Source organism: Leuresthes tenuis, unplaced genomic scaffold (genome assembly GCF_036924035.1).
Source record: "Leuresthes tenuis unplaced genomic scaffold, fLeuTen1.0.hap1 SCAF_8, whole genome shotgun sequence".
In the NCBI taxonomy this organism is placed as follows: domain Eukaryota; kingdom Metazoa; phylum Chordata; class Actinopteri; order Atheriniformes; family Atherinopsidae; genus Leuresthes; species Leuresthes tenuis.
The window spans coordinates 33,036,318-33,061,978 of NW_027325362.1; the positions used below are offsets into that span (position 1 = coordinate 33,036,318).

The window sequence follows — 25,661 nt, forward strand, 5'->3', positions numbered from 1 at the left end:
CAATGGGCATAATCTTCAATGAAATAGTGTATCTGCAGGTCCAGCTATTACCAAAGAAAGAGGAGAAAAAACTGTCATGTAGGAAATTGCAAAATTGATATAAAACTTTTATTAATTATGTCAAGAATTTTGAATTTGTTATGAAACGTCACCATCATCTAGCTTACGCTAGTACTGTCAAACTCTATTCCTTAGGGACCACTACCCTGCAGATTTGAGGTGTCTCCACACGGCGGCTGTAGCTCAGGAGGAAGAGCAGTCACCCACCAATCGGAAGGTCGGTGGTTCGACTCTGGTTTCCCCAGAATACATGTCGAAGCGTCCTTGGGCAAGACACTTGCCCCCCCAGTGTATCATTGGGGGTATGAATGTGTGTATGAATGATTAGAAAAGCACGTAGTTATGAATCTTAAGACGTGCTGTATGATTGTGTATGAGTGGGGTGAATGCGTAGTGAAGCGCTTTGAGTGGTCAGCTAGACTAGAAAAGCGCTATACAAGTCCATTTACCATTTACCACACCTGATTCAAGATAAATAGTTCTCTGAACCGCTTGCTGTCACGTTTTTCAAAAGCCTGTTAAGGATACATCAATTTGAGCCAGGCGTAAAGCAAGGAAACATCTAAAACAGTGTTCCCAGAAGACTGGAATATGACAACTGTGGCTTACTGTGACCTTGCTTTGCCCAATTGTTCAAATATTACCTGATGGAAATGTCTCCTGTGTTCCAGGTACCTTGACTGGGGTTTAGAATTCGTCACAATAACACTTTTCATTATTCTTCCAATGCAAACCGTGGATTTATTTTTAGCTGGCACTTTCATAATTGAATTGAATGTAAGTCTTTGTTAGCCAGGTGGGTTTGGGGCTAACTTCTGAATTTGGTTGGAGGAAGGGATCACTTGGCATAGATAAATGCTGCCTAAGTTGCAGCTCAACAGTGTTCCCAGAAGACTGGAATATGACAACTGTGGCTTACTGTGACCTTGCTTTGCCCAATTGTTCAAATATTACCTGATGGAAATGTCTCCTGTGTTCCAGGTACCTTGACTGGGGTTTAGAATTCGTCACAATAACACTTTTCATTATTCTTCCAATGCAAACCGTGGATTTATTTTTAGCTGGCACTTTCATAATTGAATTGAATGTAAGTCTTTGTTAGCCAGGTGGGTTTGGGGCTAACTTCTGAATTTGGTTGGAGGAAGGGATCGCTTGGCATAGATAAATACTGCCTAAGTTGCAGCTCAACTGGACCACCGTCCATGTCCCAGTATATATGAATGGGAGGGGAATGCAATTACTAACTGAAGTCTGTCTGATGTTGTGATGCTGTGGACTGTGAGAGAAAAGTCATCATGGTACATGGAAGTACAGCTGAATTCACTGCACAGTCGCTGTCTTTAAGTTAATTGAGTGGTGATTCTGTCAGATGAGACTGCGGTTACCAAATTAGGATTTAATTAGAACAGAGCGACAGCCTGGATATACTTTAAGTAACCACCAGTTGACATGACGTCCTAATGGACTGATTTTCAGCTTTATAGCTTCAATAGGAATTCAGCTATATTAATATCACTTACGCTTTACTATTAGAAGATGGAGCTTTGAAGCCGTACAGAACACTTTGGACCATTTGAGTCTCGTTAAGCATTTACATGCAGCAGTGATTTGATCCTCGGTGGCATTATGTGGGCATGTTAGTCTGCTTTGATAAAATCCATTTCAAACAGTTTTGGTCAGGTCAATGTGTGTGTGTGCATACAGAACAACATTCCAACTGTTGATCTTATCCTAAATGAAACAATATTTCAATTATAGTGTTTGAACTGTATGTAGGATATTCCTTTTACATTCCAGTTCTAGCGTTCTAGAGAATAGCGAGTATGTGTAAGCATCGTCTGTCACGTCCACATTACTTCCCCCCAAAAGCATTGTGATGTCTGTGCTCATCCTAAGCCTTCTTTATTTCTGTATTTATCAAAACAGAGCATTTCTCAAATTTGTCTGTCACCTGAAAAGTATATGTTGTTTTATCTGTAATCATCCTATTCTGCATTGTATGTGAGTGGGGCATGTTTCGTAAGCTGCTGTATGCACTATAAAAGGCTGCAAAACACCAGTAAGACATAATAGTGCCGCCAGTGTTTCCTACACCATGTTTGCTACCCAGGTATCTTCTTTACAGCAACCCAAAGATATTTAGCAACCCACTGGAATATTTTTCTAATAAATAAATAGTGAAATCTACTACAGCAGAGCTGCATGCTGTACTTTGATTCAGCCCCATGCCTCTCGCTCAGACTTGGCCCCTCCCCTGTTAATATACACATACACCAGATTAATATGCTGTCTTGCACAACGGAAATGCTCATTGCATTACTTTGGTAAACCCTTGATATATTTCTCTAATATATCTAATCTAACAAAATGGTAACCTTTTGAAAAGCTATGCCAGACCACTTGATGTTGGTGTTTCACTAAAACGCACTAAAGCAGTTGCACCTTTTTAAAAATTCTATGACATTGATATAATGACAACAAATCTCCTCCTTATCTGTTGCAGCATTAGCCAACCCCTTTGCCTTGTATTCTTTTAAGCTTAACTTAATTTATATTTGCATTTAAAATAATTTTTATTTCACCATTAGCAGCAAATGTAGGGCGCTTGCCTCATACTTACAACTGAAAAACCTTGTTTCAACTCAGTCTGACAGCTGTGGTGCAGGGAGAGGTCAGTGTGCGACACAATCCGTCTGAGACATTTGTACAATGAAAATTAGTCCTGTGCAAGAGCAACTATCAGAGGGAACCCAATTCAGTACCTATTTTAGCTTTATTAAATAACAGTTTTAAGTGAGACTCCTTTTAGATGGTTCAAGAGCTCAACATTCAGATGATTAGACCCAAACAGCTCCACTGTCACCTGCGAAACAGACTGTAGCACAACAAACTGTTTAGGTGTCATCACCATCATATTATTAGACCACATTTACCATCAACATTTAGTGTCTGACTGATCTACTCCCACAAATGGACTTTTCTTTGCTCTGATATTTCTTATGTGTCATAGCCTCCTGCTCAGAATAGGCTGATGACCAGATCACCAGGAGACCGAGGCCCAGTACAGGCCCATGCTAAATGCATTGAGGAGATTAATGACTGGATGTGCCACAACTTCCTCCTGCTAAACAATCTATAAATCTAAAAACTACCAACCAGGCCAGAAATCTGGGTGTAGTGATGGACTCAGACCTAAATTTGGACAAACACATTAAGGCAACACCAAAGGCAGCCTACTATCACCTTAAGAATATATCAATGTTAAAAGATCTGACGTCTCAGCAGGACCTGGAAAAACTAGTCCATGCATTCATCTTTAGTTGGCTTGATTATTGTAACAGCATCTTTACAGGTCTACCTAAAAAGTCAGTCAGACAACTGCAGCTCATCCAGAACTCAGCTGCTCGAGTCCTCACTAAGACCAAAAAAGTGGAGCACATCAGTCCAGCTCTGAGGTCTTCACACTGGCTGCCAGTCCATCAGAGGATAGACTTTAAAGTTCTGATGCTGGTCTATAAAGCTCTGAATGGTCTAGGACCTTCCAGACCCCTCAGGTCATCTGGATCCGTTTTTTTTTTATCAGTTCCCAGAGTCAGAACCAGACATGGAGAAGCTGCATTCAGCTTCTATGTTCCACATGTCTGGAACAAACTCCCAGAAAGCCTCAGATCAGATGAAACACTCAGTGTAAAGTCCAGGTTGAAAACATCTATTTTCAGCTGCATTTGAATAAAGCTCCAAATAAGCTTGAGTTTCAAAATGGAATCATATTTTATCTACTGATTTTATCATCATTTACATTTTTATTAGTTTATTTGATCTTATCTTTCATATAATTTTATTGATATTTTATTTTATTCAATCTTATCTTTATTTTGATTTTATCTATTGTTCTTCTTTCTTTTGTTTAAATTTTAAATCATGCTTTTTATTTCTACTGTTTTACTGTCTCTGTAAAGCACTTTGAATCACCTTGTCGTTGAATTGTGCTGTACAGATAAACTTGCCTTGCCTTATATATGCGCTCTCTACTCATTTTAAACAATTAAAATAAGACACTGGGACATGGACATGAGCTCTAACTTAGTTTCTTTCTATGTGTTTTCTCTGAAGAAACTGGGGCAGGTAGCCCTCTGTCAGTCGAGGGTCCTTGCTGTTGTCATCAGTGGACAGGGGAGAGCAGTATGTTCACTGGGAGAAAGAGCATTACCTTGTTGTTGAATTTGACCACCCCCAAAAAACAGCTAAACTGCATTAGTGACCTACAGCAGGTCTGTCAGCAGTATGTTGAAAGACAAGAAACAACTAATTAGTCTTCAGGAGAAAGTGAAATGATGATAATTCAGTTCAGTTGATAAAGTCAGTGAATGAGCAGCTCGTTGGAAGAGACATTGATGTGTCAATCAGTAGCTTCAGTCAACATGCAGTTCCACACATTAATACTTCAACTTCACATAATTACTGAGAAATGTTTAGATAATGACTTTTTTTTTGTCTGGTAAAATGGTAAAAGGTTACTCTGACATTCTTCCTAAGTCATTTCATAATCAGTGTTACAAATACAGGTCCGGTACCTATAAGCTGTTGCAGCTTGTAAAGGCCTTTACCTGTAATTAGTACATGCATATGTTATACAGATTCAGATGTGACTTCTGTGTCATTAGCAGCTGAAAATATGTCATAATTATATCAAACAGTAATAAAAACTAATTGCTAAAAAAAAACTAATTGTTTTGATTCCCTCTTGTCTCTTTTCTTTCTTTCTTTTGCCCTTATTTTCCAAGAGTCTTAGATGTCGTCACAAGGTGGTCAGAGTGGGATCAGCCTGATGTTCAGACCAACGGCTTTGTCTCCCACTGTCGGACATGGACAAATACACATGCAAAGATATCTGCAGAGCTACCTGAAATAAAGAACTGACCAAGCAGCAAGTAGCTGAGGTTTTACTTTGGACCTGATCTTCTTTGCATCTTCATTTAGTCTGAATGTGTTTTTTTTGCACTTCAGAGCTAGAAATAGAGAGCAGATAGTTGACGATGTCGGCCATGGTGACTTAGAGTAAATGGCTATTCATAAGCACAGCTCAGTGACAGTATCTGCTGCTCAATCTTCCCTCCCCACTTTCTTCTCCTGTCACTCCTCCGCAACATCTCTGCTCTGCTGCCCCTTTTATTGCTGCTGCTTGGTGACCTGTCCTGACTTACCCCTTCAACATAATGGTGGTTGCAGGCTTGGGTATTTTGAAGCTAATGCGAGGTGTTCGCCAGTTGGAGCTTCACCGCCTCATCCTGGCACTTATTATCTTCTCCTTGTTGTCTATGGCTTTCTTGGCTTACTATGTCTCGAGCAGCCCTAAAATCAAGGAGCCCCCACCTTTACCCTTCAGTGACTGTGGTGGAGGTGGGGGGGTGCCACTTGGAGTGAGTACTGGGCCTACAGGTATAGGGACAGGTGGACAGAGAGCTCCTCTTTTCCTTCCTGTTCTCCAGGGACGACAACGACAAGTGAAGGCAATGGATAATTCCAGGACAGAGCCTGTGGTTCTGGTTTTTGTAGAAAGTATCTATTCCCAGCTGGGCCAAGAGATTATTGCCATATTAGAGTCAAGTCGCTTCCACTATCGCACAGAGATTGCTCCTAGTAAGGGTGACATGCCCACTTTGACAGAGCATAACCGTGGACGCTACACATTGATCATCTTTGAAAATGTGTTGAAATATGTCAATCTGGATGTGTGGAACCGTGACTTGCTGGACAAGTACTGTGTGGAGTATGGAGTAGGTGTCATTGGCTTCTATAAAGCTAATGAAAACTCTCTTCTCAGTGCACAGCTTAAGGGTTTCCCCCTCTTCCTACACTCACATCTTGGACTCAGGGACTACCGCATTAACCCCAGTGCTCCTCTGCTCTACATCACCAAGCCCAACCAGGTAGAGCAGGGCCCTTTGCCAGGGGATGATTGGACAGTTTTCCAGTCTAACCACTCGACATATGAACCAGTGCTTCTGGCCACCACAAAGTCCTCAGAAGTGTTAGCACATTTTGGACCCAGCCCTCTGCGGGCCCTCCATGCCACAGTGGTCCAGGACTTGGGACTCCACGATGGTATTCAGAGAGTTCTGTTTGGAAATAATCTCAACTATTGGCTTCACAAGCTGGTGTTTGTAGACGCCATTGCCTACCTGACAGGGAAGAGACTGTGTCTGTCTCTGGACCGTCACATCCTGGTGGATGTGGATGACATATTTGTTGGGAAGGAGGGAACCCGGATGAAGGTGTCTGATGTGGAGGTAGGTGAGCCTAGTCAATTATACCTAAACAAGTAACCACAAATGATCAAATATAACAATAAGTCGCCACTCGGTTGTGAGATGCTTTGTAAGTGTTGATCATATGCCAACAAAGTTATTGTCTTACAGATTTATTAGGCTCTTTTTTTTTTTAAAAAAAGTCAAAATGTTTGGATCTATTTTATAGATTTAAATGCAACTTGTCATTAGTCCCAGTTTTAACCTTGCTGGGGGCAGTTGGGGTGCAGCCTTTGCTAGTGGCAGGTCGCTACTTAACTTATACTGATGAGTTGATTGGTATTTTGTAACAGTAAATTGAGTTTGACTACATTTTCTAACGCAGCTAGATAACAATACTTAATCGTCCAATAACGTAATCACATCTCCACCATCATCTACCTTATTCCTAGAAACAATTTAACAAATGATGACTTGAGTGATAAATGTTGTTGATTACGATGATGAAGCTTTTCACTCAGCTTTGTTGAATAGTTACGTAGTTTTATACCACTCTTTAGCTGACCAGCACACGACTTTCAATGTTGAAATATTTTGACTGCAGAATTAGGCTGTTTTCTGAAGCTGGTACAACAACACCAGGGATGTTTAGGAGAATGCGCGACTCAGGAGGCTCTGTGCTGGAATATGCAGTTTATAATCGGAGTTTCAGATTGAATGGTCTCATTCTCCTCCTGGTGATATCCCACACAACAATGTCTGACTCAATCAGCATTTGAATGTCATCAGGCAGAAATTTTGAAAGCTTATGTCTGTCATTGTACTGAAATTAGAAGTACTTCATTGATTGTAATTGAAAACACAGAATAGTTTGTCAAATTACACTCAGAAAATCAGTAATCCAACCTTCATTTTTAAAGTCAGGTGTACCATTTATAGATGAAGCCAAATTGAACCAAAATACAATTTTGATTCAGTAATATATTTTCTGTATGTAATCACTTAAATGAGCTCAAGTGATTAAGCTCAATAACTATTCAGTTCAATAAAACCATTTCTGTTTTTTATTTGTCTGACCACAGAAGAGTTTTCCACTTTGCCTGAGTTCACATGCTGTGATTGGTGCAAAGTTACTAAACAAATGAAAGAAATATTGATTTCATATATTTATACAGTGTAATTTATTTATATTTATACAGTTTTTACTGAAAGGTTCAGAATTTAATGCAGGCATGATTTTCTTTAAAAATGATGGATACCTTATAGCGTAACAGGTTCTCACTTCAATTCAATTTTATTTATAAAGCGCCAAATTACAACAAATGTCATCTCAAGGCACTTCAATAATATAGTCCAATTCAAGCCAATTGGAGTTCAATTCATTGTAATCATTGAATTATCAGTATAACAAAGTTGATCTCAAAAGTGTGTGTGTTAGTGTGAAGTATGTTTTTTTTTTTTTTTTTTTTATCCACCAACATAAAATGTGCTTCACAAAAAGGTAAAAATATCAAATGTTCCGACATTCATTTCTTGCCTTATTTTTGAGGTTTAGAAACAATGGCATTTTTCTTTCTTCCATAGATATTAAATGAAAACTGATTGCATTTTTTCTCCCTCAGGCATTGCTCAGTACTCAAAATAAAATGAGATCTCTGGTACCTAATTTCACCTTCAACTTGGGATTTTCTGGAAAGTTCTATCACACAGGTATGAAAACTGTCTAAAGGTGTTTAGAAACAGTATCTGCTGTGGGTATTCTCCCTTACAACTAATTTGTTATTATGTTTATGCATGTGTTTCAGGTACTGATGAGGAGGACCAGGGCGATAACATGCTGCTGCAGCATAGGATGGACTTCTGGTGGTTCCCTCACATGTGGAGCCACATGCAGCCTCACCTTTTTCACAACGTCAGTGTCCTGGCTGAGCAAATGAGGCTCAACAAGATCTTTGCTCAGGTTAGAAAAGATCAAAAGAGATGTCTTTTGTAGACCTTCAAATAAAACAGTGGCTCTTTATGTTTGTTTGGATTTTATGGGTTGATCAGAAATCTAAAATCTTTGAATTTTCACAACACTTGTTCAGGTACATTCTCGTTGACTTAATTATCCCGACGTGTCAACTGGTTTCCACTTTAGATAGACTCAATTTAAAACTTTTACAAAAAAAAAAAGGGACAAAACTCTTTATGACAACTCCAGTGACAGAATAAAACAGAAGGGCAGGTATAGTTATTGTTTGGCTCAATAGCTTTGTTCTGGTTCCAGTTTATCTGAAGCAAATTGATACATTTTGGCGTTTTTGCAGACTGACATGACTTTAGTGCTTCTGCATGGTGAATGCGCAGACTAAAATAGTTAGTAAAACAGACGTTACTGGAAAAAAAACAGAATAGTTTGAAGTATGTATTAAGTAGAGCCCCCACCCCCCATGTTAGTAAGCTATTTTACCACATGTTAATTCTGGTTGTTGTAATTTTTTTTATGAAAAAATCATTTTTTTTTCTATATGTTTTGTATCATAATTTTCCTAAACAGTCTTGGGGCTTCTAGCTTTGACTGATCTGTTTCTGTAGAGGTGAATGACTTTGTATTTCAGTGAAAAATGAGCCGACTGTGAGGAAAAAATGCAACAAGAGCAAGTAATGCCCCATAACTGCTGGAGGCTCTGAGAACAAATCAAAATTAAAGTAAAGCAGTGTAAACTGTCTAAAAGTCTTAATCCTTTTAATGTACTGACAAACGTATCTTACCCTTTTCCCCGTCCCTCTTCTACTTTTTAATTTACCCACAACCTGTCTATCCACATCTCTTTCCAGGAGCACGGCATCCCTACAGATATGGGCTATGCTGTAGCTCCACACCACTCTGGTGTTTACCCTGTTCACAGCCAACTATATGAGGCATGGAAGTCTGTGTGGGGAATCAAGGTGACCAGCACCGAAGAATACCCTCATCTGAGGCCTGCACGATACCGTCGAGGCTTTATCCACAATGGGATCCAGGTCAGTCCCTGTTCTTGATGAATATTTAAACTTTTCTTCAAATAAGAATAAGACAAAATTTTGATGTGTTGGAGGCAGAAAACAGTTTTGAAAATCCACAGGGTTTTGCATAAATCTGAATAGCACATAAAGCAAAGAGCCTCAGGCTGGGACTTGAAGCTGGGTCTACTGCTATGAGGATTTACAAGCTCTTTGCATGGGGTGCACACTCAATCTGTTGAGCTATCCAGCATCCCCATCAGGTTCCAGCTGATGAAGCTTCACTTGATTTACTGGACTTTGATCACTGTACATTGAAATTCGGCTTTGTTGTCATGTGATAACAGTTCAGTATCAGTGCTATGTTACATAGATATTGGAGACCCACATAGGATAATGATAAAGTATATAGAAAGTTGTAAAGAGTTTCATTTAATAAAGATTGAATAAATTATTATAAATAGTTGGTAAGACTGTTCAGTTTCAGCAAAAATGTAAAACTTTAGTATGTTAATTGGTTAAAACTTTCATGAAATGGACACAAGTCCAATAAAATAATTTTTTTTAAATGTCTTCAGTGACCAACTTCGTTTTATTGGGACAGAGGCAAAGACAGAGAGAGAAGTCAGTAGAATGTAAAGTGAGTGTTCCACAGTCAGCAGAATAACTGGTGAGGTAAGGGTGTCAGGATTGGGTGTGAAGGAACATCCACCAAAGGCTTAGTCTTTCCAAGAAAGGATGGGCCATGGCTCACCACTGTGTCAAAGTCCATCAGAAAATCATCAAGTTCAATAGATCTTTTAAGACCTGTGCGTGCCAGCCTCGTTTCAAACAACTATCATCTGAACGTGTCACTGCGCGTGCTTTCTCCCTGTGTAACAAACCGCGCCTGACGTGTAATGTAGTTTCCTCACAGATTTATAATATAGATGTAGCCTAACTGGGAAAACACGGGCAGAAACTTATTGAGCTTCAATTTGTTGAGCTTTATTGAGCTTTTAGCTCTTAGATGCCAAATGTTTGTAACCAGACAGCTGGGTGCTGAGAGTAGTACTTGGAGCAAAAAGAATACAACAAAGAAAATCATCTCAAAAATTGCCCTTAGCTATGATCTTGTAGATCAGAATAGGCCATTATTTTACTGGTAACAAAAACTGTTTACTGATTTCTACTTGACTGAGGTATAAAACGTTTCTAGAGAACACTTACATGAAACAGATATGAAATAATGAATCCTCTCCTTCTGTGTTCCAGGTGTTGCCTAGACAGACTTGTGGTCTGTTCACTCACACAATCTTCTATAATGAATACCCAGGAGGCTCAAAGGAGCTGGATAAGAGCATCAGAGGCGGAGAACTTTTTCTCACTGTTCTCTTAAACCCTGTAAGAAAACTTACCTCCATGCACACAGCAGAAGTGCAGCTTGCACTCATGTCACTAAAAGGTGGAATTTAAAAAAAAAAGATTTAAAAAAAAATGCTCAGTGCATAAATTCAGACTGACAGATATCAATATGTGACAGCCATGAGGTAAAAACAGGGACTCCTCTGGTATGAAAATCTGTTGGTATAAATTACATGTGTCAACATGGTGAAATGTAGAGGCTGAGGAATGGCTTTGGTAATGTGCAAAGGTAATGCATGGTAGCTGTCTGCAAAGTGGATACTGTTTAGATACACACCCTCATTAAACGAGTCTGATTGTGTTAAGAAAATGAGAGACGGACTGCAGCCTGAATAAAGTAATAAATCATCCATTCATTTCAAGACCAGTTACTTGTAAAGGTTTACCGGTTCATTAGTTTGGCCAATTAATCATCTTTGCTCCTGCTATCACTGTTATCTTCATCGTGTCTGTGTTTAGTTCACAGCACAGTTTACTTTTTCAGCTTCTCTTTAACTGCAGAGCTGTTAGGCATGTGTCCATGTTAGCATACACGAGACCCTGCTGTGCAGCATGGAGCAAGTGAGCTTCCAGATTGTCCTCCACGATAGGTATAAGACCAGAGTCCACCATGTTCTGCATCTTCTTTGATGGAGCGTGGAATTTGACCATCTTTTATATACAGTCAAACTGCTACTCAAAAACTGATCTAAAGTTCCCTGCATTTCAAACATGACTTTTTTTTTTTTTTACTCTGTTTGCAGAATTTACCCGATGCACAACTCAGAACTCTTTTAGATTGTGTTTTTTCAATGATATTATCCTGCATTAGAAAGGAAAATACTTTTTGTGCTACTTTTCCTGCTGAGAGAGGAGAAATATTCAATAAACTATTTCCATATGAATTACCATATACTTTAATGATGTTTGATCTTAACTGCTGAAAAGACTCTTTTACATTACTGTAACCTTCCTGTCATCAGCCAAAAGTGTTTGTGCATGATGTGGATAAAGCGTAAAGCTTTGAATTCTGGAACGTTTCGACACACAGTACACTTTGGTGCTTTGATTAATTGCAACTGAATCCCAAGATACCATAAAATTTAATGATCCTGTGCTGGAGAAATTAATGTCCAGTTTCTATTTTAAACAAGTCTTCAATAGGATACAAAGCCTACATGCTCTTGGAATTTTTAAAGTTGCACGTAAAACCATCCAAATCTGCCACCCTAGAATCCTAAGAGAGGTCATTTTTCAGCATTATCTGAAAAGTTACACTGCTGTCTGGTGGTGTTGTTAGTTATTTTTTGGCAAATTTAGCCCACCTTACACAACTAACTATAAACTAACACTGTACCTTCTCAATCCAGATAAGCATCTTCATGACTCACCTGTCTAACTATGGCAATGATCGCCTTGGTCTGTACACCTTTGAGTCTCTGGTGAAGTTTGTTCAGTGCTGGACCAACCTCAAGTTGCAGACATTGCCCCCAGTCCAGCTTGCTGAGAAATACTTTCAGATCTTTCCAGAAGAGAGAAACCCACTCTGGCAGGTGGGTATAATTAAAGAGGGGGAGGGGGGGGGGGGGGGGCACAGGACACAGACATGTGATGAAAGCAATGACATTATTTAATGCTACTCATTGAAAATGAAACTTATTTTTCAGAACCCTTGTCATGACAAGAGACACAAAGATATCTGGTCTAAAGAAAAGACCTGTGACAGACTCCCTAAGTTCCTTATTATTGGACCACAGAAAACAGGTACTACCTCCATCTGCATTCTTACCAGATGTTTATCTTTATCCACATCTATCTTTGTTCATTATTACTAATGTCTCATCTACAAGGCACTACAGCGCTTCATTCATTCCTGAGCCTCCACCCAGCAATCACCAGCTCCTTCCCCAGTCCCACCACATTCGAGGAGATCCAGTTCTTCAGTGGACCCAACTATGAAAATGGGATTGATTGGTAAAGATGTCACCACTACATACTCTACACTTCTTTCAGGTTGCCATTAATACCAACAGGATATTCACAGTCAGAGCCAATATTCTGCACCAGAATAAACCTACAGACCAGAAGATGACTACAAAAAACTACAAAAATAGTTAACTGAAAACGCACAAGCTCTAACGCAAGTCCAAGGCCTTAACAACATTAATTAATGAGTTGTATCAGCTTCCAATGTTTCCCTGTCAAACAAATTGACTTAAAACTGTCAACAAAAAAAGTATTTAATTGAAATATCACAGAGATGACACCTAACGTTAACTGAGCATTTTTATTCTTTGGGAAATGTATGCATGTATTGATTTGGATGGTAGCCAAAAACAACAGGTGGAATACAACTAAATTGCCTAATTGGTGTGAGCAAAGTACACAAAGTGCTGAAGAAAGAGCATCCAGAGGGGGTTGGTTCATCGAACAATTCAAGAATAAAGTTTTCTTTGTGAAACTGCAAATCTAAACTACATAATACGCACCATCATTTAAAGATTCCTTTTCAGGCTCCAGACTTTCCATTCATTGCCAAAACACAAAGTCCCGTCCAATCAGAATCATTTAGTGTTGACGTGGCTTTTGTGTGATGATGGTAAACGGTGGCAGCTCCTTTTCATGTATTGGCTCTGCTGTATTGCTTCAATGATCTGATTGGTTTAAACTTGTGTGATAGCTGCTTTATCTTGTCACCTGTTGAGTATCATTTTAAAGGAGGCTAAGCTTTCTCTTAGCAGTTTCTGAAGAGGACATCCTTTCTTGGTTTCTATAACAGACCATCCAGCTCATCAGGTTAATCTTCTGGAAACCGTGTTGAACTGACTACTGTGTAGTTACCTTTTTATAGTTAATCTTGATGTCACACAGTCACTTCTGCTGTCCAACTGACTGAATTAATTTCAGTGAAACTGTAAAACTACAGATAATTCAGCTGAAATGATGTGAATGTCTTTTGTTCAATGTTTTCCTCAGGTATATGGAGTTCTTCCCATTCCCCTCCAATGTCAGTACAGACTTCATGTTTGAAAAGAGTGCCAACTACTTTGACACAGAGGCAGCTCCCAAAAGAGCTGCAGCTCTGCTACCCAGAGCCAAAATCTTAGCAGTGCTCATCAACCCATCTGACCGGGCTTACTCCTGGTACCAGGTAGGAACAATCCTGCTCTGTAAGAGCATATGTTCTGCTGCTAAAACTGGACACATCTTTGTCCATGTCAGATTCAAGAAGTCTGTCGTTTTTTTAAATTTTTTTCTGTTTGTGTGTTAATGGCCACAGCACCAGAGGGCCCACCAGGACCCTGCAGCTCTCAACAGCACTTTCCATGCAGTGGTGACGGCAGGCCCCACAGCTGCCAGGGATTTACACAGCCTTCAGAGACGCTGCCTTTATCCTGGGACCTATGCTGCTCACCTGGAGCGCTGGCTGCAATACTACCAGCCCAGCCAGGTAACACAAAGTTCAGCTGCTGATGTAAAGATAGGATAACATTATATCAAATCAGAATGGTTGTCTTTATCTGTCTTTCTTCTGTTTGCTGTCCCCTCAGTGCTTTTTTTCATACGCACACTCAAATACTGTTGAACACATCAGAGGCAAAGTGAGGTTCACTGTTTTGCTCAAGGATACTTCAACATGAAAAACCACCGTTGTTCCAGTCAACAAACTACTACTCTACTTCCTGTACCACAACCTCTCGTACCTATATGCATAACAAGCTACATAACAGTGAGAACACAGAAACTAATAAAACCCTAAATTTACAATCTGTTCTTATTACTGGAGGGAACCTGGTGATAACAGTGGTATTGATATGAGAATTTTAATGATGCATAGAAGAAGTATCTTTTCTTGATCATATTGTGCCAACAACATCCTTCAACATAACAATTTAACAGCAACAATTGGGACTGAACATTTTGGAACATGGGGGTCCCTCTACATAGCTGTCCAAAGGTTTGCACAGACTGTACCTCTTCTATGCATGCAGACTCCTCATTGGACTTGTTCAATCTACTGTTCAAAGGGCGGCACACGCATACACATGCGCACCAAAAGTGATGATGAGCAGTTGGAGAACAACATGGAAGATTGTTTTGAGGAGATCAACTTTACCCACACCTTCTGAAAAAGTCTCAGGACTGTAGGTTGAGAAATGCACAAGTGTGGAAGACTTTGGTCCAAATGGCCTAAACTGTGGTATGAATAGAACCTTGTTCATGTCTGCAAAGTCTGAACTTCATCAAGTTCAAGGGAAATGTTCGAAACAATGAACATTAATATCTAATTAATATTTAATTATTATCTAATATCCAAGGAATGACTGTTAAGCTTGGCAGCATTTATTTAAACACTTAGATTTAGAAGCTGAACTTTGATCATTCCCTCTCAGCCATTTCTTACACGTGGTGCAACCAAGGGGTGGAGTACAGCATGTTTTCATGTGAGCTGTTAAATTATAAATTTTTTCAGTTGCTATTCATTCATGACTGCATGGTAGTTTATTGTAAATGTATTTTAATATTGATTTTCTTTTTTTAAATTATCATGAATATTATTATTATTAATAATAATATTATTGTGCTATTGTATAATTTTTAAATGACATTTAGACCAAATTAACAAGTTAATACAAACTACAAATGATTTGTTCTATATGAAAAGCACTCATTACTGTTTTAATGAAAAGTGCACTTTCAAGAACTTTCAGTTTTTCTTAATTGTTTCATAATGAGATTGTGTTTATAGTCATACAGTGATGACTGGCTCAAAGTCACAACACATTTAAGGGACACCATACTAAGTAAAATGCGAAAGAATAACATTTATTTACAACAAAAAGAAGTGCCAGAGAGTAGAGCTCCAGAGGGTGACAGGAGAATCCACCCACAGTCCGCACCCACAGATTCATGCAGGTGCCCTCAGTCATCCCTCAGGAAACTGCACCTTAAACACAGAGACACGGCAGACACATACAAAGGGTTAGCAAAAAAAAATACAATGACACGTAACAATTACTAATGCCCTAAACTGAACTGCTTGTCTTCCCAGCCAAACCAACCATACACCACAGCATCTGCATCCAAACTGAATCCCTATCTCTTGCTCCATCAAAGGTTGCTAGAAACTTGGGTGTCGTGATTGATGACCAACTAACCTTCAAAGATCACGTTACCTCAGCTGCTCGTTTATGCCGCTTTGCATTACTGAACATAAGAAAGATCAGACCATACCTAACCCAACATGCCACCCAACTCCTGGTGCAGGCCATGGTCATCTCCCACCTTAACTACTGCAATGCTCTCCTAACTGGTCTCCCAGCCTGTGCTGTGAAACGTGCAGAGGTTTCACAGCACAATTTTTGGTGGTTGTTGCCTTTTCCCAAAATAAAGTGACCCACATTAGGCCATATAGAAACAACTTTTCTCAATCACTTTGGAAAAAAAAAAGATAACAAAACATGTGACCCACATGGTCTCATTAACAATCGTGAACACTCGCTAACATGAAAGAATAATCACATTTGAAAAGGATTCCTTCTCAGTTGTGTGTGACCAAGTCCACTGAGTCCTTACCACCAAATTTAGTTTCCAGCTAGCATTCACTGCTCTGTTTGTTACAGCTATGTGGAACATAGCTTATAGCACCACTTGTTGACCGCATTACAGACATTTGTTTATTCACATCAAACCAGCTGATTGAAGTAAGCTTGATATGCATTCTCCGAGACATAATTCTGAAGTTTGCTTAAAATTTCGTTCTCAGAAGTTGCAACCAGTCAGAGCTGAGATTAATTGTTTCCGAGAGTCACAAAGAGGTTCAGTTGCCTTCTCGTTGACCACTGAAGGCTTTGACAAAGCAAACTGATGTCAAGAATCATATTCAGCAAATGGCCTCCTGCTTCGTCTCCTTGTTCCTGGTTGACTGGGAGTAGAGCTGGGCTATATGGGAAAAAGTCACATCATGATTTTTTTTTTTTTAAATATCAGTCGATATTGATATATTGGGTCCATCAATTTTAGCATCCACTTCAACTCCCGATTTTCCACTGTGCTTATTGGTAGCCTGTCTTTTGCAATACAATAAGCTACTGCATTTGTAATATCACGGTGTGTCTTACGGCATGTTGCTGAACAAAGCAGACTCTCCGGTCTTCTGTTGCTGATGCACAGGCGTTGTTATTGGGGGAAGATTAGCACTTGTTCCGGGCTGTGTTTGTAAAAGTTTGCATTCTCCATGCTCAAACGGGTGGCGCTGCTTCAGGTGATGAAAAAGATTGGTGGTATTTCCTGACTTTGTCGGAACATGTTTGACATAATTTGCAGTGCACACTACTCTGTTTTGTGTCGGACTTCAAAAAACCAAAATACTTCCAAACCATCAATTTTTCAGGCCCTTCTTATCAACAATGTCATCCCTTATGCCTTGGGCTGTGTCTTCCGTCGTTTCTTCCGGGGGAGCACTCCATCCATCCATCATCTGCCGCTTATCCGGGGGTCGGGTCGCGGGGGCAGCAGCTTGAGCAGAGAAACCCAGACGTCTCTGTCCCCGGCCACTTCCTCCAGCTCTTCCGGGGGGACCCCGAGGCTATCCCAGGCCAGCCGAGAGACATAGTCTCTCCAACGTGTCCTGGGTCTCCCCCGGGGTCTCCTCCCAGTGGGACGGGCCCGGAACACCTCCCCAGGGAGGCGTCCAGGGGGCATCCTAACCAGATGCCCGAGCCACCTCATCTGACTCCTCTCAATGCGGAGGAGCAGCGGTTCTACTCCGAGCCCCTCCCGGATGACTGAGCTTCTCACCCTATCTCTAAGGGAGAGCCCAGACACCCTGCGGAGGAAACCCATTTCGGCCGCTTGTATTCGCGATCTTGTTCTTTCGGTCACTACCCACAACTCGTGACCATAGGTGAGGATGGGAACGTAGATTGACCAGTAAGTAGAGAGCTTCGCCTTCTGGCTCAGCTCCCTCTTCACAATGACGGGTCGGTGCAGAGCCCGCAACACTGCAGACGCCGCACCGATCCGCCCGTCAATCTCCCGTTCCATTCGTCCCTCACTCGTGAACAAGACCCCGAGATACTTGAACTCCTCCACTTGGGGAAGGATCTCATTCCCGACCCGGAGAGAGCATTCCACCCTTTTCCGGCTGAGAACCATAGTCTCGGATTTGGAGGTGCTGATTCTCATCCCAGCCGCTTCACACTCGGCTGCGAATCGCTCCAGTGAGAGCTGAAGGTCACGGCCTGACGACGCTAACAGAACCACATCATCTGCAAAAAGCAGAGACCCGATTCTGAGGTCGCCAAATCGGACACCCTCAACGCCCTGGCTCCGCCTAGAAATTCTGTCCATAAAAGTTAGGAACAGAATCGGTGACAGCCCTGACAGAGTCCAACTCTCACCGGAAACGTATCCGACTTACTGCCGGCAATGCGGACCAAACTCTGACACCGGTCATACAGAGACCGAACGGCCCCTATCAAGGGGTCCGGCACTCCATATTCCCGGAGCACCCCCCACAGGACTCCACGAGGGACACGGTCGAACGCTTTCTCCAAGTCCACAAAACACATGTAGACTGGTTGGGCGAACTCCCATGCACCCTCCAGGATCCTGCCGAGGGTATAGAGCTGGTCCACTGTTCCACGGCCAGGACGAAAGCCACACTGCATCTCCTGAATCCGAGGCTCGATTATCCGACGGATCCTCCTCTCCAATACCCCCGAATAGACCTTACCAGGGAGGCTGAGGAGTGTGATACCCCTATAGTTGGAACACACCCTCCGGTCCCCCTTTTTAAAAAGGGGGACCACCACCCCGATCTGCCAGTCCAGAGGCACTGTCCCCGATGTCCACGCGATGCTGCAGAGGCGTGTCAGCCAAGACAGCCCTACAACATCCAGAGCCTTGAGAAACTCAGGATGGACCTCATCCACCCCCGGGGCCTTGCCACCGAGGAGCTTTTTGACCACCTCGGCAACCTCAGCCCCAGAAATGGGAGGCCCCGTCTCCGAGCTCTCCGACTCTGCCTCTTCCGAGCACGTGTTGGTAGGATTGAGGAGTTCCTCGAAGTACTCCCCCCACCGACTCACAACATCCCTAGTTGAGGTCAGCAAAGCCCCGTCCCCACTGTACACAGTGTTGACTGTGAGCCGCTTCCCCCCCCCTGAGACGCCGGATGGTGGACCAGAATCTCTTCGAGGCCGTCCGGAAATCGTTCTCCATGGTCTCACCGAACTCCTCCCAGGCCCGAGTTTTTGCCTCAGCAACCGCCGAAGCCGCGGCCAGTCTGGTCTGTCGGTACCTATCAGCTGCTTCCAGGGTCCCACTGGCCAAAAAGGCCCGATAGGACTCCTTCTTCAGCTTGACGGCTTCCCTCACCACTGGTGTCCACCAGCAGGTTCGAGGGTTGCCGCCACGACAGGCACCGACCACCTTACGGCCACAACTCCGATCAGCTGCCTCGGCAATGGAGTCACGGAACATGGCCCATTCGGACTCAATGTCCCCCACCTCCCCCGGGATATGGTTGAAGCTCTGCCGGAGGTGGGAGTTAAAGCTCCTTCTGACGGGGGATTCTGACAAACGCTCCCAGCAGACCCTCACAATACGTTTGAGCCTGCCAGGTCTGATCGGCATCCTCCCCCACCAGCGGAGCCAACTCACCACCAGGTGGTGATCAGTTGACAGCTCCACCCCTCTCTTCACCCGAGTGTCCAGGACATACGGCCGCAAGTCCGATGATACAACCACAAAGTCGATCATCGAACTGCGGCCAAGGGTGTCCTGGTGCCAAGTGCACATATGGACACCCTTATGCCTGAACATGGTGTTCGTTATGGACAGTCCATAACTGGCACAGAAGTCCAACAACATAACACCACTCTGATTCAGATCGGGGGGGCCGTTCCTCCCAATCACACCCCTCCAGGTCTCACTGTCATTGCCCACGTGAGCATTGAAGTCCCCCAGCAGAACGAGGGAGTCTCCGGTAGGAGCATTCTCCAGTGCCTCCCCCAGAGACTCCAAAAAGCGTGGGTACTCTGAACTGCTGTTTGGCACGTAAGCACAAACAACAGTCAGGACTCGTCCCCCCACCCGAAGGCGGAGGGAGGCTACCCTCTCGTTCACTGGGGTAAACCCCAATGTACTGGCACACAGCCGGGGGGCAATAAGTATGCCCACACCTGCTCTGCGCCTCTCACCACGGGCAACTCCAGAGTGGAAGAGAGTCCAACCCCTCTCAAGAGGACTGGTTCCAGAGCCCAAGCCGTGCGTTGAGGTGAGTCCGACTATATCTAGCCGGAACCGCTCAGCCTCGCGCACCAGCTCCGGCTCCTTCCCCAACAGAGAGGTGACATTCCACGTCCCAAGAGCCAGCTTCAGTAGCCGAGGATCAGACCGCCAAGGCCTCCGCCAAGGCTGCTACCCAGCTCACATAGCACCCGACCCCCTTGGCCCCTCCCACGGGTGGTGAGCCTGTCGGAAGGGGGACCCACGTCATCATTTCGGGCTATGCCCGACCGAGCCCCATGGGCACAGGCCCGGCCACCAGGTGCCCGCTGCCGGGCCCCACCCCCGGGCCTGGCTCCGGGGGGAGGCCCCGGTGTCCCATATCCGGGCAAGGGATAACGAGGTCCAAATTTTTTGTTCATCATAGGGAGTCTTTTGAGCTGTTCTTTGTCTGGTCCCTCATCTAGGATCTGTTTGCCTTGGGTGACCCTACCAGGGGCTTGAAGCCCCGGGCAACATAGCTCCCAGACTCATTGGGGCACGCAAACTCCCCCACCACGATAAGGTGACAGCTCAGGGGGGACTTCCAAACCACCAATTTTTCAGGCCCTTCTTATCAACAATGTCATCCCTTATGCCTTGGGCTGTGTCTTCCGTCGTTTCTTCCGGGGGAGCACTCATTTTCTTTTTTTATACGTCTGCAGCAGCACAAACTAACATGCCACGACTAGCTGCTGGCATGGTTCTATTCCAGCCACATGATTGGTTCAGCGCGGCGCAACTCTCACTGTCATTGGCTATTCGTATTGTCTGTCAAAAGATGGATGAATGTAATCTATCTAAAGTGTATCGACCATGTTTCATATCTCTATCGAGGAAAAGTTATTTCTCGATTGTTTTATTGCCCAGCCCTAACTGGGAGTCTATGAATACGTTTCATATTGACAGCGTCCTCTGTCTCTCCTGTGCAGTTCGGAGCAGTCTAAAGTTAGATATGTACAATCATTACTCTACTAACAAAATCTATTTTATGTCTAATGTGATATTGAAGCTTCGGCAGCATAATTTTAAAGAGTTAAATTATGCAGAATCAGAATAAGCCAATGAAGTGTGCATCCTTCTTTTATTCAGTACAGTATGTTAGCTTAAGGACTTAAGTATTTTTCACTACATACAACTCAGCATAACACATTTTGCCTGTCAAAGATATTTGCGTAATTTGTATTGGTTTAAAACAGTCCCAGCGATTAATCTTACTTTTGGGGTGGAGAGTCTCCTAAAGATCATCCATCTTAACTGACTATAAGTAGCCACAAGATCTGGAGACTGCATGACCTTTGGGAGTAACATGTTCATCATATCCCTATCTGAATTTTATTTCTGCTGTATGTGTGGCTGACCTACTATACCACCCTGTTAAGTCATTGTGCATTCATCGCTATTTGGCATGGTTATTGAACAATCACCTCAACTTGAACACAAATAAAATGAGAAATAATTGTAGAACCAAACACTTCAGGCTGGCTGTGGCTAAGTAGATGGAATGGTCGTCTTCCAACCACAAGGTTGGTGGTTGAATACCTTGCTCTCCCATTTGCTGAAGTTCCATTTGTTGAAGTTTGCTTTAGCAGGACACTAAACCAGACACTATCCCCCAACCTGGTAATTGATTTGGACAACAATCTGAGCTAAAAATGCAACACTGAGAATGTCTACTAGTAGGGACAGAACAGACTGTACTTCTTGAGCAAGCTTATGTCCTTCAATGCCTGCACCAAGATGTTTCATATCCTCCACAAGTCTGTGATGGAGAGTACAATCTGCTTTGCAGCATCTGTTGGGGCAGGAGCATCAGATAAAGAAGGCTGGCTCTGTGATGTTGGATGTGAATCAGCAACAGTGTGTTCAGGCAGAAGTTTCTACGTCTTTGTCAGTTAGCACAGTAACTGTGTGTCAGAAGAAGAGAACCCTCCTTTTGAGTGACGTAAATGCATAATGTATATGCCTTCTGTTTTATTTTTAATAATTCTAAACTATTATTAGAATAATGATACATCTCAAACAAATATGAGAAGATAGGTCTGATTTATTTTTTTTTTATTTTTATTTTTTTAAGTGGTTTGGATGCTGCTGTAATGTCTTCTGTCACTTAAATATCATTTACCACTGGTGAGTCATGGATATGTCTGGTTGTTTGTATTCAGCTGCATATCGTGGATGGAGCCTTACTGCGGTCCAACCCAGCCCTGGTGATGGAGGGAATCCAGAGGTTCCTCGGTGTCACTCCCATCTTTAACTACACTCAGGCTTTGATGTTTGTAGCACACTCAAACGCAACAAAAGCAGCTAAACAAATACACACTATCTAGATCATCTTCAGTACATCAACAGAAGGTAAATGGTAAATGGACTTGTACTTGTATAGCGCTTTTCTAGTCTAACTGACCACTCAAAGCGCTTCACTACATGCCGCATTCACCCCACTCACACACACTCATACAGCACGTCTTAAGATACACATAACTACGTGCTTTCTAATCATTCACACACATTCATACCCCCAATGATACACTGGGGGGGCAACGTGGGGTTCAGTGTCTTGCCCAAGGATCCTGTATGTATGTATCCTGGGGAAGTCGACCCACCGACCTTCCGATTGGTGGGCGACTGCTCTTCCTCCTGAGCTACAGCCGGAGGTCTCTTAGATGTTTTTTTTGAAAGCAAAGAAAGACAAAACACAGACTAAAGGCAGGCTATGCTATTATTAATCTTTGCTGTAAAGTGTGAACAGAGCATTCAAACATGGTGCCTCCTCAGTTCAATTAAATTCAATTCAGTTTTATTTATATAGTGCCAAATTACAACAAATGTCATCTTAAGGCACTGAAATATTATAGTCCAATTCCAGCCAATTTAATTCAATTCATTGTAATCATAATCCAATGAATCCAATGAATTAATTTCAAAATAATCCAATTCATTCATATAGAGCCAATTCAAAAATAATATCCTAGCTAAGGAAACCAACAGATTGCACCGAAACTTGTCTTCAGTCCAATCTCCCGTCCTGAGCCTGAGGCGACTGTGGAAAGGAACGACTCCCTTTTAACAGGAAGAAACCTCTGGCAGAACCAGAACCAGGAAGGGTGGCCATCCGCCTCGACCAGCTGGAGTTTGAGAAGACAGAAAAGAGGGAAAAGAGGGGAAAAAAACACCATAACACCTTTCAAAGGATACCTGTTGGAACAGGGAAACGCAAGTTAATAACCACAATGTCACATGTACATAAAATCAATTGAGAAATTACAGGGGGAAAAAGAGAGCAAAGTGAGGAAAGGTGTGAGAGATGAGGTCCCCCAGCAGTCTAAGCCTATAGCATCTTAACTATGGGATGTTTCAGGATTACCTGAGCCATCCCTAACTATAAACTTTATCAAAAAGGAAAGTTTTAAGCCTAATCCTAAAAGCGGAAAGGGTGTCTGCATCCCGGACATTTACTGGCAGCTTATTCCACAGAGAGGGGCCTGATAACTGAAGGCTCTGCCTCCCATTCTACTTTTAGAAACTCTGGGAACAACAAGTAAACCTGCTGTTTGGGAGCGAAGTGCTCTGTTGAGGAAATATCCAACTATCCATCCATCCATCCATCATCTGCCGCTTATCCGGGGGTCGAGTCGCGGGGGCAGCAGCTTGAGCAGAGAAATCCAGACGTCTCTGTCCCCTGCCACTTCCTCCAGCTCTTCCGGGGGGACCCCGAGGCGTTCCCAGGCCAGCCGAGAGACATAGTCTCTCCAACGTGTCCTGGGTCTCCCCCGGGGGCTCCTCCCACTGAGACGTGCCCGGAACACCTCCCCAGGGAGGCGCCCAGGGGGCATCCTAACCAGATGCCCGAGCCACCTCATCTGACTCCTCTCAATGCGGAGGAGTAGCGGTTCTACTCCGAGCCCCTCCCGGATGACTGAGCTTCTCACCCTATCTCTAAGGGAGAGCCCAGACACCCTGCGGAGGAAACCCATTTCGGCCGCTTGTATTCGCGATCTTGTTCTTTCGGTCACTACGCACAACTCGTGACCATAGGTGAGGATGGGAACGTAGATTGACCAGTAAGTAGAGAGCTTCACCTTCTGGCTCAGCTCCCTCTTCACAACGACGGGTCGGTGCAGAGCCCGCAACACTGCAGACGCCGCATCGATCCGCCCGTCAATCTCCCGTTCCATTCGTCCCTCACTCGTGAACAAGACCCCGAGATACTTGAACTCCTCCACTTGGGGAAGGATCTCATTCCCGACCCGGAGAGAGCATTCCACCCTTTTTCCGGCTGAGAACCATAGTCTCGGATTTGGAGGTGCTGATTCTCATCCCAGCCGCTTCACACTCGGCTGCGAGTATCCATATCCAACTATGAGATCTTTAAGATATGATGGAGCTCGGTCATTAAGAGCTTTATATGTGAGAAGAAGAATCTTAAATTCTATTCTGAATTTAACAGGGAGCCAATGAAGAGAAGCTAAAACTGGAGAAACATGATCTCTCCTGTTAGTTCTCATCAGAACTCTGGCTGCAGCATTTTGGATCAGCTGGAGGCTTTTCAGAGAATATGTGGGACAGCCCAATAATGAGGAATTACAGTAGTCCAATCTTGAAGTAACAAATGCATGAACTAGTTTCTCTGCATCACCCTGAGACAGGATGTTCCTGATTTGAGCAATATTACGAAGGTGAAAGAAGGCAGTCCTAGAAAACAGTTTTATATGTGCGTCAAATAATAAATTCTGGTCAAAAATAACTTCAAGGTTCCTCACTGTAGAACTAGAAGCCAAGAACTAGAAGCCTAGAAGCCATCTAGAGTAACTATATAACTAGACAATTTCTCCCTGAAGCGCTCAGGTCCAAAGAGAACAACTTCAGTTTTGTCTGAATTTAAAAGCAGACAGTTCTGAGTCATCCAGGTCTTTAAGACAGGCTTGTAGTCTGACCAACCTATTGGTTTCATCTGGTTTCATAGATAAGTACAGCTGAGTATCATCAGCATAACAATGGAAATTTATGCCATGCTTTCTGATAATGTTACCTAATGGAAGCATGTATAAGTAAAAAGAATCGATCCAAGCACAGAACCCTGAGGAACTCCACGACTTACTCCAATGTGTGAGGAAGATTCTTCATTTACAAGAACAAACTGGAATCTATCAGATAAATATGACTTAAAGCAGCCTAATGCAGTTCCTTTAATCCCAATAACATGTTCAAGTCTCTGTAACAGAATGCTGTGATCGATCGTATCAAATGCAGCACTGAGATCCAACAGGACAAGCACAGAAACAAGTCCGCTATCAGAGGCTAAGAGGAGATCATTGGTAACTTTCACCAGTGCTGTTTCTGTGCTATGATGCACTCTGAATCCTGACTGAAACTCTTCAAACAGATTATTTCTATGTAAATGATCACAAAGTTGAGCTGCAACTATTTTTTTCAAGAACTTTAAACAAAAAAAGGGAGATTGGATATAGGTCAATAATTAGCCAACACTTCTGAATAAAGAGTACGTTGTGCTTTTTTGAGAATGAGGTGCTGTGTTCAAATGAGCTGAGGTAAAGATGAGCTGCAGCCAGACGCATAATAAAGCTGTGAATCGGAGCAAAAAATTGATAATCTACCGATTGTTCTAAAGCACAGACATATCCACATCTTTGCTCTGCAAAGATGGAAAGCATGTTGGCAGAGGCAGTTTTTCTGCTGAAGGAGCCTGAA

The 25,661-nt window shown here is 42.8% G+C and overlaps 1 protein-coding gene across 3 annotated transcripts in view; it reads left to right on the top strand.

Annotated features, from left to right (window-relative positions):
* The window catches only part of ndst2a (N-deacetylase/N-sulfotransferase (heparan glucosaminyl) 2a), a 33,313-nt gene that overhangs the window by 908 nt on the left and 6,744 nt on the right, over positions 1 to 25,661 (top strand). The window contains exons 2-13 of one of the 3 annotated variants that reach the window (XM_072391519.1): positions 196 to 277; positions 4,845 to 6,350; positions 7,931 to 8,018; positions 8,114 to 8,268; positions 9,129 to 9,314; positions 10,548 to 10,676; positions 12,047 to 12,229; positions 12,344 to 12,440; positions 12,527 to 12,650; positions 13,653 to 13,827; positions 13,957 to 14,127; positions 22,115 to 22,224. In XM_072391519.1, coding sequence (XP_072247620.1) covers positions 5,277 to 6,350; positions 7,931 to 8,018; positions 8,114 to 8,268; positions 9,129 to 9,314; positions 10,548 to 10,676; positions 12,047 to 12,229; positions 12,344 to 12,440; positions 12,527 to 12,650; positions 13,653 to 13,827; positions 13,957 to 14,127; positions 22,115 to 22,224 — 2,492 coding nt within the window. In that variant the 5' untranslated portion in view covers positions 196 to 277; positions 4,845 to 5,276. The remainder of the gene's footprint in view (positions 1 to 195; positions 278 to 4,844; positions 6,351 to 7,930; positions 8,019 to 8,113; positions 8,269 to 9,128; positions 9,315 to 10,547; positions 10,677 to 12,046; positions 12,230 to 12,343; positions 12,441 to 12,526; positions 12,651 to 13,652; positions 13,828 to 13,956; positions 14,128 to 22,114; positions 22,225 to 25,661) is intronic. The other 2 variants (XM_072391518.1, XM_072391520.1) reach the window with 2 other exon arrangements.